The sequence below is a fragment of the Oncorhynchus tshawytscha genome, linkage group LG06 (assembly GCF_018296145.1).
Source record: "Oncorhynchus tshawytscha isolate Ot180627B linkage group LG06, Otsh_v2.0, whole genome shotgun sequence".
Taxonomy (NCBI): domain Eukaryota; kingdom Metazoa; phylum Chordata; class Actinopteri; order Salmoniformes; family Salmonidae; genus Oncorhynchus; species Oncorhynchus tshawytscha.
Window position 1 is genome coordinate 43,595,114 of NC_056434.1, and position 16,626 is coordinate 43,611,739.

Genomic DNA, 16,626 nt, shown 5'->3' on the forward strand with positions numbered 1-16,626 from the left:
ACAGGCGGGAGACTCTAGCAGCCCTTGGAGAGGAGGAAGGCTCTGGCAGCGCTGAAAAGGCGGGAGCACCCGTAGGGATGAGACTGAGAGACAGCCTGGTGCGTGGAGGTGGTACTGGATAGACCGGACCGTGCAGGCGCACTGGAGATCTTGAGCACCGAGCCTGCCCAACCTTACCTGGTTGAATGCTCCCGGTCGCCCTGCCAGTGCGGCGAGGTGGAATAGCCGGCACTGGGCTGTGCTGGCGAACCGGGGACACAATGCGTAAGGCTGGTGCCATGTACGCCGGCCCATGGCACCTGGCTCGATGCCCACTCTAGCCCGGACGATACGAGGAGCTGGAATGTACCGCACCGGGCTATGCACCCGCACCGGGGACACCGTGCGCTCCACAGCATAACACGGTGCCTGCACGGTCTCTCGCTCTCCGGTAAGCACAGGAAGTTGGCGCAGGTCTCCTACCTGGCTTCGCCACACTCCCAGTGTGCCCCTCCCAATACATTTTTGGGGCTGCCACTCGGGCTTCCTACCACGCCGTGCTGACTCCATTCGCCGGTATCCCTCCTCACACTGCTCCAGAGAATCCCAGGCGGGCTCCGGCACTCTCCCTGGGTCGACCGCCCACCTGTCTATCTCCTCCCAAGTAGTGACACAGTCCAGATCTCGCTCCCATGTCCAGAAATCCTGACTTCGCTGCTGCTGGCCATTACCATGCCGCTTGGTCCTTTTGTGGTGGGTGGTTCTGTAAGGGTTTTCTTCTGTGGACGAAGGATCGGACCAAAGTGCAGTGTGGTTAGAGTTCAACATGTTTAATAAAGACCATGAACGTGAACACTACAAAATACCAAAACAACAAATGTGACCATTTTTGTACAAGCTTGACCATTTCTATTCCATTGTATCTCAGAGAACTAATAGGATGTCCAGCTTGTACAAAATGAACAGCAACCAGATCTTTTGTCTCACCAATCTGTATATTGCTGCAGTGCTCACTGATCTGGGCCTTAAGGCTTCTACAGGTTTCCCAAATGTAAGACAGACCACAGGTTATCAGGCCTTTGATCTTAAATCTTGGTCCTATGTGGGGGTGGGTAAATTAGTGACATTTGTATGTGAAACTACACTGAGCACATTGGCCACATTTGTAATTACCCTCTGGAACCTTGTCCACAAAAGTTTCCCTTTTCTCTGGTGGATAATCAGATTTGACCACAATGTCGCTCACGTTTGGGGGTCTTTTAAAGACCATACGTGGGGGGTATTTAAAGATGGGTTTCAATAATGTACCAGTGCCTACCCCAATGGTGAGTATTTTTGGTTGAAGGCTTTCCAACTATTGGCCCTTCACAACGATGATTGGACTGTGGATGTTACAATGACTTTTGGGGGTTGAAAATTGGAAATTGGTCGTCAATTTCTTTGCTGTTCTCAATGTACTGTGTTGATGGCATAGTAGAAAAGGAGGCACAAGATGAGCTGTTTCCAGAGCCTGAGTTGTCATCTACTTCTGCAAGTCTCCATGTGTCTGAAGTCTGTTCACAACTCTGGCCTTGTGAAGCTAGACATCAAACTGTTGACATCAAACTGAATTTTATGAATAATGACTAAACAATATATACATTTTAAATAGAACTATAACTGATTAAACTCTACTCTGTTTTATTATATCTGATTAACAATATTAATTCATAAGTGAGGGATTGTGGAGCATGAAACAGGGGGTAATTCAATTAAATAAATACCATTCCAGCCAGGTTGGATAGGACTGGATTTGTGGGTTTTTAAGTAAGCAAAAAGGGTCGTTAACCTATGGTTGAACCGACTCAACTTAGCTCTGGGATGTTTAGATAAGGCAGTGTGTGTTTTCTTAGGTTTTCCATTAGTTGGAACTGTCTGCTGAATGGTGATGGACGAAGACTTCAGAAGTTTCATCTCGATTTAACTGTGTGTCTGGAGTGAGAGAGAGAAGGGGTGGGAGTAAACTTTTGAACTGCTGGGAGAAAGGACGTTTTATAACCTATGACGTCATATTTTGTATATAAACTGTTGTTCGTGGTTACATGGCAGCTCGCTCCGAGAATAAATACTATTATCTCATTTTGATTAGACTGGTCTCTGTCTATTTTACTCAAGAAGTTACGCAACTTCTCATCAGTCACCACTCTCTCACCCTACTCTTATTTTGTAGGTCATTTCTTCCTCTGTCAACTCTCTCGCGTGGGTGAAGAGGGTGAGAGCGAGGAGGAAGAGTTCAGAGGTCCATCAACAGAAGTGGTTTATAAAATCGGTAATTGTTATCTTTTCATTAACTATCCACTCATGATTTCTCTCCTAGCTTTGGTGCATGCTGAACTGCATCATGGACTTACCATCTGTGGTTTCTGTGTGATGTCTCTGCAGGTGACCTGGGCAATGTGATATCTGTCATGACTTGACTTTAACATTCATCTGATGACTGTTGTTTATCTAATCAACTAACTATGTTTCATTGTTACCTGACTGAATTAATCATGTAACAATGAACTCATTAGGAATTTGGGGCACATCTATAAACAGTCAATTTATTAATCATAACATAATTCGGGAACAGTCGTAACTTCCTGCATCTGCAAAAACCAGAGCCTTAATTAAGATTCAATACTAAACAAATTGGTTTAATTATGTATTTACTAGCTAACTAAATGGTGACAAAGGATAAACATACCTGCCCTCCAGGACACCTACACCACCCGATGTCACAGGAAGGCCATGAAGATCATCAAGGACAACAACCACCCGAGCCACTGCCTGTTCACCCCGCTATCATCCAGAAGGCGAGGTCAGTACAGGTGCATCAAAGCAGGGACCGAGAGACTGAAAAACAGCTTCTATCTCAAGGCCACCAGACTGTTAAACAGCCACCACTAACATTGAGTGGCTGCTGCCATACATGTAAAACATGTATCACTAGCCACTTTAAACAATGCCACTTAATATAATGTGTACATACCCAACATTACGCATCTCATATGTATATACTGTACTCTATACCACCTACTGCATCTTGCCATCTTTATGTAATACATGTATCACTAGCCACTTTAAACAATGCCACTTAATATAATGTTTACATACCCAACATTACGCATCTCATATGTATATACTGTACTCTATACCACCTACTGCATCTTGCCATCTTTATGTAATACATGTATCACTAGCCACTTTAAACAATGCCACTTAATATAATGTTTACATACCCAACATTACGCATCTCATATGTATATACTGTACTCTATACCACCTACTGCATCTTGCCATCTTTATGTAATACATGTATCACTAGCCACTTTAAACAATGCCACTTAATATAATGTTTACATACCCAACATTACGCATCTCATATGTATATACTGTACTCTATACCACCTACTGCATCTTGCCATCTTTATGTAAAACATGTATCACTAGCCACTTTAAACAATGCCACTTAATATAATGTTTACATACCCTACATTACTCATCTCATATGTATATACTGTACTCGATACCATCTACTGCATCTTGCCAATGCCGGTCTGTACCATCACTCATTCATATATCTTTATGTACATACTCTTCATCCCTTTACACTTGTGTGTATAAGGTAGCTGTTGTGAAATTGTTAGGTTAGATTACTCGTTGGTTATTACTGCATTGTCGGAACTAGAAGCACAAGCATTTCGCTACACTAGCATTAACATCTGCTAACCATGTGTATGTGACAAATAAAATAGGATTTGAATTGGTTTGGGGACAACATAAATGAGGCAAAGAAACAGGTAGGACCCCAACATCAATTGCCTTCTTAAAGACATTAAGTATAAATACAACAATATCCTCCTGAATTCACTAATAAGGCCATCATTCCCTGGAAATGTGTTCTCTTTTAACTTGCTGATACATTTTTTTATTTCATTGGTAGAAATAGAATCATCGCAAGACTTTTGGAAGTCTTCATCTATGAATTTTGTATATTATTTGACAGTCTAGAAAGGCAGATATGTCAGTAGTAGGATAGGCATTACTGGTGTAAAGGTTACCACAGAATTCTAAAACATATTTTGAAATATCTTTGGGGTTGTCATTTTTTTGCCATCTATATTAAGCTTATGAATATAGGAAAATTCAGATGTTTTTTTTCTTTTTATCTTCCTCCAACCATCTCCTTCTTGATCTTACAAATGCCCCTTTTGCTCTCTCTTCATACACACGGTCCATTTCTAGTTGCAAAGAGAATAACTGACCCTTTCCTTCTTCATCAAGGTCCTCCACAGAGATTAGAGAAAGGATTTCCTTAACAAGTTTATCTTCCCTCAATCTTTTAGGTTCAGCCATTTCTTTACCTCTCTTCATGGCTGTTTGTCTTATTTCATACTTCTCAATATTCCAAATATATCCCATAAGACTTAAATCGTTGGGCTTTCCTACATTTTTTTTTGTATAATATCTTTGGCATCCATCTTGAAACGAACATCTTCCAACAGTCTATTATTGCGTTTACAATAACTCAATTTGCGTTTACAATATAACTGTATGATCAGTAAGAATTGATGGTTCAATGGATTCCTCGACTACACTGTCATCTAATGAATTAGAAATCAACCAGAAGTCAATTCTTGACTGTCTGTACATGTCCTTGTTACACCAAGTGAAGTTATTTTTATCAGGATATTTAGATCTCCAAATATCAAATACAATCATCACATAAGATACAGAGTTCAAATCTCCACCTAAAAATGTTGATATACTGAAATACACCTTTAACTCTAATCTCTTCTTCAAATTCTTGAAATAATATCCTGTTGTTTTGTTTGTTGTTGGATGCATAAATATTCCCTAATAAAAACATTTCACTGTTCAAATTAGCCAATGTCCAGAGTGGTGAGTCTTACTGCTGATAACCTTCCTTTTAAATGCACCTCTTAACACTGCTACACCTGCAGAGTGGTTGTTGCCATATGATAACCAAATATCGTTATCCCATAGATTTTTCCAAAAAGCTAGATCGGAAGAACAAGCATGAGTTTCTTGTGGAAAGTAAAAGTCTGCATTAAAGCATTTGCAATACAGGAATATAGCCTTATGCTTGAGTAAATTATGAATAACCCTGACATTAATTGAACAAAGAGATAAAAGACATCAACTTCAACCAACAACCTTGTTATGCTAATATAACATTTCCTAAGGATATGTAACTCAAAAGGATTTCCATCCCATTATTAACCTCTCCAAAAAAAAAAAAAAAAAAAAAAAAAAAAAAAAAAATCTGGTCATAAAGTTACCAAAGTTTTCTTACTCCCACAAGGGGGAGACATTGTGTAGACCTTACAATAAGCAGTTATTCACCTATAGTTAATGTTTAGTTGACCAGTTTTCAGGTCAGCCTTTTCTCATTCAAGTGTTCGTGTGCATTCTTTACAATAAAAGGCTGCTTTTCACCTGGAAATTAGCCAGTGTTTAGGTCTACCATTTATGTCCGAGTTAGACTCTGGCATAAATGGCAGACCTAAGTTGGGAATTGAAGAAGTATCGCCAAGTTAAGGTTGGTTGAAAATTCTCTGTGCTACGCCAAACCGTACTTAACCTGTAATGGCTAATGGAGCATCACATGTTCTGATGTGGCAACATTTCTTTCCTACGGGCTAATGTGATGCTCCATTAGCCATTACAGGTTAAGTACGGTTTGGCGTAGCACAGAGAATTTTCAACCAACCTTAACTTGGCGATACTTCTTCAATTCCCAACTTGGAAGACAACCAGTGTCTTCTAAACGTCCATGTCTAGTTGCAGGGGGTTTGTTTGAATTGAGAACATACTCAGTTATTCATATCAATCACATCAACATGACATCTATTGCGGCCTCTTTACCACAGTGAAATAGTCTATAAATAGCGGTGCTATTACAAAATTGTTTGCCCTCATATGCAAGGATGAAATTTGGACACCCAAGCTATAGGCTTCTGTAGGGCTGAACCTGCCCAGATGATGTATGTGCTTTACAATGTTTTTAATTATAGCCTATGATCTGGATTTTCTCTCTTTCTTTTTTACAATTTGTATCATATTGAATATTAGTCACTATCTGGAGCCAACATCAGTAATACTCACATACTGTACATTTAACAATGCCACTTTAGTGTTATTTTTCTTCAATTTGTAACTTACATTTCACATCATTCCATTCCGTTGACATTTCTTTCCTCTATCACGTCTGTGTAGTTGTTCCTGAGGGTCGCCAGCATTAGTGGATCCTATTAGGCTAATGTGCAAGAATTTGGGACATGTAGCCTATTTGAATCATTATGGAACCAAGACCACACGTAGCAGCTTAAACCTGGAGCCTGGTACACGTTCACGACGACTGGACCGTTGTCATACAGTTCCATGATTAGTGAGAATTAGGGAAGATTTATAGGACTATTGTTCATCCCCTATTGCACACTTTTTTTCCACCTTCCAATATGTCATGGATTGAACTTGAATATGGCAACTTTCAGGATGATCAAACCACTGTATTTTTGATTCATCAATATATTTTGTGCATAAAGGCTCCCCAAACATGTTTTTTTATGATTCATATATACTTTTCTAACCCTTAAATGTGTCTATATAATCTACAAGATCTGAGTATTTTTAAGTCTACCAGATGGTGCTGAAACGGAGACAAAGATGCATTGATGGCATTCTTTCATTGATCGCTATTTTATGAACCCGTTCTGGTTCTTGTACCGGTTCTGACTTAGAATATGTAGACAACTACAAATACCTAGGGGTCTGGTTAGACTGTAATTTCTCCTTCCAGACTCACATTAAGCATCTTCAATCCAAAGATACATCTAGAATCGGCTTCCTATTTCGCAACAAAGCCTCCTTCACTCATGCTGCCAAACTTACCCTCGTAAAACTGACTATCCTAGATCCTTGACTTTGGCGGTGTCATTTACAAAATAGCCTCCAACACTCTACTCAAGAAACTGGATGTAGACTATCACAGTGCCATCTGTTTGTCACCAAATCCCCATATACTACCCACCACTGCGACCTGTATGCTCTCGTTAGCTGGCCCTCACTACATATTTGTCCTCAAACCCACTGGCTCCAGGTCATCTATAATTCTATGCTAGGTAAAGCTCCGCCTTATCTCAGCACAATGGTCACCATAGCAACACCCACACATAGCACACGGTCCAGCAGGTATATTTCACTGGTCACCCCCAAAGCCAACACTTCCTTTGGTTGCCTTTCCTTCCAGTTCTCTGCTGCCAATGACTGGAACGAATTGCAAAAATCACTTATATCTCCCTCTCTAACTTTAAGCATCAGCTGTCAGAGCAGTGTATCAATCTCTGTACCTGTACACAGCCAATATCTAAATAGCACACCCAACTACCTCATCCCCATATTGTTACTTATCCTCTTGCTCTTTTGCACCCCAGTATCTCTACTTGTACTTCATAATCTGCACATCTATCACTCTAGTGTTAATGCTAAATTCTAATTATTTCGCCTCCATGACCTATTTATTGCCTCACCTCCCTACTCTTCTACATTTGCACACACTGTACATAGATTTTTCTATTGTGCTATTGACTGTACGTTTGTTTATGTGTAACTCGGTGTTGTTTTTGTCACAGTGCTTTGCTTTATCTTGGGCAGGTTGCAGTTGTAAATGAGAACTTGTTCTCAACTGGCCTACTTGGTTAAATAAAGGTGAAATACATTTTTTTAAATGAACCTGTTCTCTCCATGTATTCTAGTCTGTCGACAAAATTATAATTAAAGGTACACCGTATTTAAAGGGGTGGCTTAAGATAAATATACTGAAAACCCTATTGAATGAAAACTCCACAAGAAAATCTGTTGGCCAGCAAGTGAGAGGATTTTCAGTGGTTAAATTACATTTATTCAGCGTGCAAGGGAACCACGCCTGCAAAGCCCATTACACACCTTCAGGAAGTCTGAATACCAACTACTGAGAAGTATATAGGAAAGATGTGCATAAGAAAGGCTTAATTTTCTATGTTGAAATTGGGCCCTATCTGATTTAAATGCCATGTCACATTCACTTAGTTTTGACAAGTGTTCCTCATTTTGAATGACTAAACCAGTGACAGCAAGGTTTCACATTCAGTTTCAAATACACCTCGGTAAAATAGTCACATAAATATGAAGGGGGAATAAATATGGGTTTGATTGACCAATACAAGTTTGTACATGGTTTAATCTGAATAAAGTAAGCACACAACAAACAGAATATAGGTAACTGGTAGGTCAAGTTGTTGGTCTATGTGTCGTTCCATGTCGTTTATGCAAGCCATGACATCCACCAACTCAGATTGTTCTGAAATGGTTTCTGTAGTTAGAAACAGGCAAGATCAGCATTCCTGCAACATTATTTTGTTTAAATATAATTTGATCTCAGATAAATTAAGCTAATTGATTGCACCCAAATGGGTCATTTTAATTTATAGGACTCATGTAATATTCAATAAAAATAGTACCTAACATCTGATTTTGACCAAACGTTTTCCAACAATGAGTAAGACATGAGTAATCCAAAGAAAAGGTCAAAGGCCACCCACGGACCCCACGCCAATTCTACCCCAACAACGAGTATACAGTATCAATTCTCTATGTCTGACAAGTAGTATGGAGCTGCGGCTCAGAGTATTGTTTCTTCATCCTATGTAATGAATTCCCAGGGAATTTGGTGATGTTTCTTCCCCTGTTCAGAGACATTAGTCATTGAAGTTATTAGGTTATTGTCCCATCCTACATCCTGATATTACCAGGTTCTGAGCACAAGATGGTGCTGTTCCTGTTATTAAGTCAAACATTTTTAAAGACTAAGCCACAGCTCCATACTACTTGTCAGACAGAGAATTGCTACTGTATACTTGTCACTGGGGTTAAATTGTTAGAAAAATATTTTGTCCAAATTGGATGTTAGGTACTATATTTATTGAATATTATTTGAATCCTATACATTAAAATGGGCAATTTGGGTGCAATCAATGAGCTCAATTTCATAATAATCTGAGATGGTGGGAGTCAATCCTCTTTCTTACGCTTTTTTTGAAGTAGAACGACCTCTATGTGCAAACACGGTAGCAGATCCATCCTCAGCTGGGTGCCTTAGAAAAGGGGAAGTTTTTATATTGCTGTAGCTACATCTACAGGGAAGCTTTACTATACTAGGGTGACAGGGACCTGGCACATCTGCGTTGACCCATTGTTGTGAAAGTGATTCTAAATGACACTGTGTTGACCACAGGAGGCTGCTGAGGGGAGAGCGGCTAATAATAATGTCTGGAATGGAGAACACGGAATGGTATGATACCATGCCATTCATTCCGTTCCAGCCATTACTATGAGTCCGTCCTCCCCAATTAAGGTGCCACCGGCCGCCTTTGGTGTAGACATTAAAATGTCAATACTTGACAACTGTTCATATTCAGTATGATTGAGTTCCATTCTCTTTGCCCTCCAGTGAACCCTGCGGAGGCCGAAGCCCTGAGAGGCGTCACTGCTGAGTTGATTGAAATAGCTAATCAGCTTGCGTTTAGTGTGATGGCCCAAGCTGCAGAAGTATTCCATTGGGGTGAGTGTCTGGAATTCTGGTTATTTGTATTGCTCAGAACTACATACCATGTTTATGTCTAGGAATGTATGTCCACGTAATAGTATGTGATTCTGTTGTTGCTGCTGTGACTTGAAACCCCAGGGGGTTATCCTACAGTGGCATCTAGTGCTGGGTTGTGGGTATAAGATCAATCCATGAGTCATTGGTCCAATGTGTGCTGTGTTTCTGTCTGTGTTCCTCAGCTGTGAAGGCAACACCTAGTCTTGGAGGTAGAGTGGGTAATGAAGCAGGGCCCGGGCCCTGTAATGGACCATCTACATCAGGAGAGGGTGATCATGGCCCTCACTCTGACCCTGGTGAAGGAGGTATATGAGCACACCCCTCTGCTTCTCCAGAACCAATTCAGCACTGCAGTTCATAAATCCTACCACAGCCAGGTGACTTCAGAACAGATGCCAAGCCTTAAGACACTGAGCCCCATGCTTGATTACCAATCAATAGTGAGTGTCATATTATTGTTTTTTATGGGCACACTTATTTTCTGAAGCTGCTCAGAACGTTTCAATTATTTAGTGATACTAAGTATTTATGGCTGGATTTTTGGACACAAGTGTTTTATCTTACCAGCTCTGAATTAACTGCAAAGGGATGTCTCATTGATTCTGCCATTTTCATTAAAACTTCCTCTTTTTTGTAACACAAGGCATTCTTCTACATAAATTATTGTACTTTAATATTATTTTTGTAATAACTTGAAATAAGTTTATTTTAAAAAGTTTTGTAAAACATAGTTTCCTAAAAAGGGATACATTCTCCAACAACCCAATGCCTTTTGGTTTGTCTGTTGTATGATTCTCATTTAAAATGTATTGATCCTTGTATAACACACATGGATATAAATTGAAAAATCACTTTTGGGTAATAAAATATCATTGTAAGTGAGAAGTTAATACTAACCCTTTTACCAAAGTAATAGTTGAAATTATTTATTTCTGGTCTCGAACTGTACCAAGGAAACTCTGAACAAAATAGCCAAGTTGGGGCTTTTATACTGAACAAAAATAAACACCACATGCAACAATTAACAATTTTACTGAGTTACAGTTCATATTAGGGAAATAAGTAAATTGAAATAAATTCACTAGACCCTGATCTATGGATTTCACATGACTGGGCATGGGCACAGCCATGGGTGGGCCTGGGAGGGCAGAGGTCCAATCACTTGTAAGCCAGGCCCAGCCAATCAGAATGAGTTTTTCCTCACAAAGGGGCTTTATTACAGACAGAAATACTCCTCAGTTTCATCAGCGGTCAGGGTGGCTGGTCTCAGACGATCCCGCAGGTGAATAAGCCGGATTTGGAGGTCTTGGTCTGGCGTGGTTACACGTGAACTGCAGTTGTGAGGTCAGTTGGACGTACTGACAAATTCTCTAAAATTATGTTGGAGATGGCTGATGGTAGAGAAATTAACATTCAATTCTCTGGCAACAGCTCTGGTGGACATTCCTGCAGTTGGTATTCCAAATGCACACTCCCTCAAAAGAATCTGTGGCATTGTGTTGTGTGACTAAACTGCACATTTCAGTGGCCTTTTATTGTTCCCAGCACAAAGTGCACCTGTGTAATGATCGTGCTATTTAATCAGCTTCTTGATATACGACAGCTGTCAGTTGGATGGATTATCTTGGCAAAGGAGAAATGCTCACTAACAGGGATTTAAAACATTTCTGCACAACGTGAGTAATATTTTTTTGCGTATGGGACATTTCTGGGATCTTTTATTTCAGCGCATGAAACCTGGGACCAACACTTTACATGTTGCATTTATATTTTTGTTCAGAATACTGTGCTTTCCAAATACTCACTGGTTCCCTTTGTTTCAGATTCATTAGCGTACCTATATGTAACAGACTTACATGAAAGCATCCTTGTACAATTGTATTCAAAGTTTTTTTATGAGCATGGCCATAAAATAAATAAATAGCTCAATGTAACATCAATAGGTTTAGGCTAATATATGATACTCACATTTTCCCTATACCTATCATGAGGTTGCTACATCTTAGCCTATGAATGAAAGTTTACACTGTAGGTGCACAGGTCAAAATAAAAATTTGAGGACTCAAGGTGACAGTGCACATTCAATACCGCCTTGCACACTCTTCCCTGCATCTAGCTTATCTATGGTGTAATCATTAGTCCAACAGTTGCAAATTGGAGTTTCTATTGGACAAATTCAGTTGTGTTTATCACAGTTTAACGGAATCGGTCGGTGTAATGAATACACCCCTGATCACATTAAAACAGTTCACTTCCCAAGCATCCACATACAAACTGCATGATCATTTTGCTCGTTGTCCAATTTTTTCCACATCTACTCCTTCTCTCCTTTTCCCTTCATTTGTGGACTTCAGCGCACAACAAATCAGCGGTCTGTGACCAGGCAAAAAAAAGAAAAAAACTTTGTAAGCCAAACCTTCATATCTTAACTGCTACACACAGCCTACATCGTTGTCACCATTTTAGCTAGCGTCATAGTCAACATAGCCAAGTTAGTAAACCAGCGTTAGTAAACCAGCTACAATCAACCAAAAACTTACCTTGACTTGAAAGAGTTCCAGTGTTGGATAGCCATAACCAGCTAGCTAACATAGCATCCCTCTCTGTTTGAGCCAGGTGTTTGAGTAAGCTTATCTAGCTCCATTTGCTAGCTAAGTTTAATTTTTAAAAATATATATCGTACTCACCCTCCATGTTTAAAACCTGTCTAGGACACACGTTCCGCTAATGGAACCCCCCAACATTCCGCTGAAAAGGAAGCACGCGGGAAATTAAAAATTTTTTTTTTGAAATATTTAACTTTCACACATTAAGGAAATTAATTTGTTAAAAATTGTTAAACTATTGTCTGAGTCAACTACTCACATTTTAAGCACCGCAGTGCTAGCTAGCTGTAGCTTATGCTTTCAGTACTAGCTTCGGTCTCTGATCCTTTGATTGGGTGTCAGTTCATGCCGCAATTACTGATCGGTTGAGGACATCCTCCAGAAGTTGTCATAATTATTGTAAGTCTATGGAACGGGGTGAGAACCACGAGCCTCCTAGGTTTTGTATTGAAGTCAATGTACCCAGAGGAGGGTACATTGACTACACCATGGCGCTACCCTACAGAGTGCTGTTAAGGCTACTTGTAGGCCTTCATTGCAAGACAGAGCGTTTAGACCAATTATCTGGTGAGAATATATTTAGTTATCCAAAAATAACTTTATAAACATTTCACTGAAATTCACTGAGGATAAGCCTCCCCTTCCTCCACTGGTCAACAACCATTTAATTTCTCAACCATACATCTTGCTGTTGTTTACCACCACAAAACACATATGGTTGTATCTACACTTGGCTAAGCAACAGTGCAGTTAGTGTAGTAGTGAGATGTGAGAGTCTTTACGATACTGATATTAACCAAGTATGTTGTGCGAATTCGGAACAAAGCTGGACAACCAGTTAACTGTAGACCAATGGCCATCACTACATGATCATTCGGATCAAGTGTTCACATTTCATGCTCCCAAAGAGTGCCTAGTTATAAAAATAATTAACTTTAAAAAAAACACACACGGACTCGAGGCCAACAGCGCAGATTTTTATTTTGGATTCACATTGTACACAGAGGAATATATGAGGTTTCATTAGCTCTGTTGATTGTCTGTGGCAGGGCTGGCATGTGTGTTGTTCCTACTCTTCAAGTTGTGGACAGACTTCCATTTCTCAAGCCTGAGTGGAAGCTTTGCTAGTAGTGGGAAGAAGCCAGCAGACACAGCTGTTAAGCTTTGTTTAGAAGTCTCGATTGTAGAAAGGTAGGGTTACAGCAGAATGGCAAGGCAGTGCCGGGTGGGCAGTTTGGGCCAGCAGAGGGGACAAACAGCGAACCATGTAGAGGAAGAAAAAACAGTCCATGTGAGGTTATTTACCATTATAAACTAGGTGGGTTGAGCCCTGAATGCTGATTGGCTGACAGCCGTGGTATGTTAGACTGTATACCATGGGTATGACAAAACAGCTTTCATCTCAATTTAAAAAAAACAAAACAATTTTACAATGGTAACTAGTTTATAATAGAATGAAGAACCTCTGGGGTTTGTGGTATATGGCCAATATACCACAGCTAAGGGCTGTATCCAGGCATGACGTGTTGCGTCGCGCCCAAGAACAGCTCTTAGCCGTGATATATTGGCTATATACACCACACCCCCTCGTGCCCTATTTCTTAAAAACACATTTGAGTTGGGAATGAGAGAATAAATTGATTCAAGACTAAACATTTCTCCTTCTGATAGTCTCAGATTAAATCAAGTAGACGGACTATATCTTAAACCTTTTGAGTTGAACATACGAGTATGAAATTCACCAAACAAACAGACAAAGTGGATCTTGGTGCAGTCATTCCCAACCCTCCATTCCCTGTCGACAGAAGACAGTGCCTGGACCAGTATTGACCATGGTGCCATCATGTTTAAACTGGCTTTAGGAGTGGTTGACGTTCACACACACAATGACAGATCTATACATCTATTTTCAAGGATGCATCTTCATGCCTGGAATGTTGAATAACACATTCACCCATCACAGTCCCCTCAAAACCAAAGAGATGGCAAGTTATAAAACGCAATGGTGTATCCCACTCTGGCTGTTAGCTGCGGTAATCTTTATCCTCAGTTCGTCCCTTTTTATGACACGATTAAAAAAAATCTATTTCATTGCAATTATTATAATACTGCAATATGACCATACATTACAACACTATATAAAAGAGAAGACTCCTGTGTCAGCTAAATGAATTAAATTAGGTACAGTGATAATATTGAGTCAAGGCATCCCATTCACATTTTAAAGTGGAATCCCTAATCCCCCCCAAAAGAAAATAGTCGGCCCGAATAATTAAAAAAATAATACATTTATTATCAGTTGATGTAGTAAGTGACTGGCAATCAGCCATTAATATAGTGGGGGAGTAAATCATAAATAGATCTACTTCACATTTTAGTGTGATATTAATCATCTCAATGAAGTGCTATATATGAAGAAATTTGTCCCTTGTAAATCTGCAGATAGTTATTTTACAGGTATGTCAGGGTCTCCAGTAATGAATCTTATATCCCAACATCACATACAATTATAAAAACAAAAACATCATGATTAGACTCTTTAACTGCCATAAAAATAAATTCTACATAACCACATTCATCTCCTCAACCTGCTCTTGAAGACTGGATTGTTTTTCAGAGGACAAAAGGTAGACAGAACATACTTTTTCTAATAATTCCAGATAGAAAAATCTATTGGAATAGGTGCCCTTTCCTCTACCCCTTTTTTGCAACAGAACTGGCAATTATGACTTGAGCTACACCCACTAGGCTCTGAGGACAAAGAGGTACCGAAGCGCCAGCCGAGAGGGTAACAGACACCCTGCTTGTATCGTTCACGTGCATCAAGATGGCACAGGACAGAACCACACCCCCAGAAAACACACAATAGAGAAAGCAAGATAAAAATGTAAAATATGTCCTTTCCAGTTTGCTGTCGCCGACCCATCACCTCAATGTACAACTGAAGACAAACATATCAAAAACGCCAGATGAGATGAGAACGGAGGCAAATAAAAATGGAGAGAGAAAAGAAGAGTTCATTTTGCCATGGCGTGTGCACCTGGCATTGGCAGCGCAGCAGCCCAGGTTACCTGCAGTGAGCTAGGCAGGGACCAGGGAGGTGGCGAGGTCTGGGGCCCAGGTCAGGAACACCGCTAGGCTACCTTTTCCGGTGGGTCAGGACTACCCAGGCCACTACAGCAGCTAGGGCCACCAGGGCAGCTCCACCATAAAGCAGCACTGGAAGCTCCAACTTGGGCTCTGGTTCCATTTGCACTGGGGCCTCCTCAGCTGGGGCCACAGGGGTCTCCACAGGGGCTGGGGGTGCCTCCAGGACAGGCGCTGCTGCCAGCTCCAGCACGGTCTCTGACTGAAGTTCAGGCTGGGGCTCCTCTGGAACGGGCTCTGGCTGGGGTGGTGCTGCTGCGACTGGTATTGGGACTGGTTCTGGGACTTGCTCTGCTGGTTGGGGAGTAGGGGGCATCTTGGCGGGTGCTGCCTCAACAACAGGGGCAGGCTCAACCACAGGGGCTAGTGCAGGGGATTCGGACTCTGACATGGGAACAGTGGATGGGGCACGCGGTTCTGGCTCTGACGGGACCGCCGACAGGGGAACAGGGGTCTCGATGACGACCGGCTCCTCCAGACATCCCACCACAGGCTCTGGGGCTGCTGGGACAGGAGGCGGGGTGTCATCCCTAAACTCCGCCCTCAGCTCGGCCAGTTCACTCTCCGTCCCCAGTACGCTCAGCATTATCTCCTGCAGCTCTGGCGCCTCTGCCCCGCCCTCACCCTCCTCTGCGTCCTCTCGCTCTACGTGCACGATGTCAGAGTTGGAAGAGTTGTTCTCGCTGCGCTCCTCTGAGAGGTTGCCCTCGTTGCTTTCCAGGCTCTTGATGTCTTCGGGATGGTCCATCATGCCCACCTGTGCCCAGGACTCGTGGCCTGCCAGAGACACACGTAAGCTTTCTGTCTGCCAGCTGCCCAGCTCACTGCTATCTCTGGTGCCCAGCAGCGATGTGGGAAGTTGCTCTCCAGACAGGATATAGATGTCGTTGCTGTCCTCGGCTATGATCAAGCCCTGCTGCTCCTCTTCCTCCAGGCTAAACACTGTACCCTGAGAGGGAGAGCAAGTTCAGTGGTCAGTATGGAACCACAAATAACAAGCATTGCATTTTCACATTTAATAAAGTGCTGATGGGTGGAATATAATAAGCTTATGACCTTGTGGGATAAATAAACGAGACTGACATTTCAAAATGGGCAAAACCTCTGCCACTACTGGTCCACTGCTAAGAAAGGTACAGATACTCCCAATTCTTGTGAATTTTAAAGCAATATCACAGTAATTAAAAGTGACGCACACCTCAGTAAAGT

At 41.3% G+C, this 16,626-nt stretch overlaps 1 protein-coding gene across 1 annotated transcript in view; it reads right to left on the reverse strand.

Moving 5' to 3' along the window:
* Window positions 1-14,516: 14,516 nt before the first annotated feature.
* Window positions 14,517-16,626, reverse strand: part of LOC112252576 (bcl-2-like protein 13) — a 41,298-nt gene continuing 39,188 nt past the window's right edge. Inside the window, exon 7 of the mRNA XM_024423905.2 lies at window positions 14,517-16,366. Coding sequence (XP_024279673.1) covers window positions 15,410-16,366 — 957 coding nt within the window. The 3' untranslated portion in view covers window positions 14,517-15,409. The remainder of the gene's footprint in view (window positions 16,367-16,626) is intronic.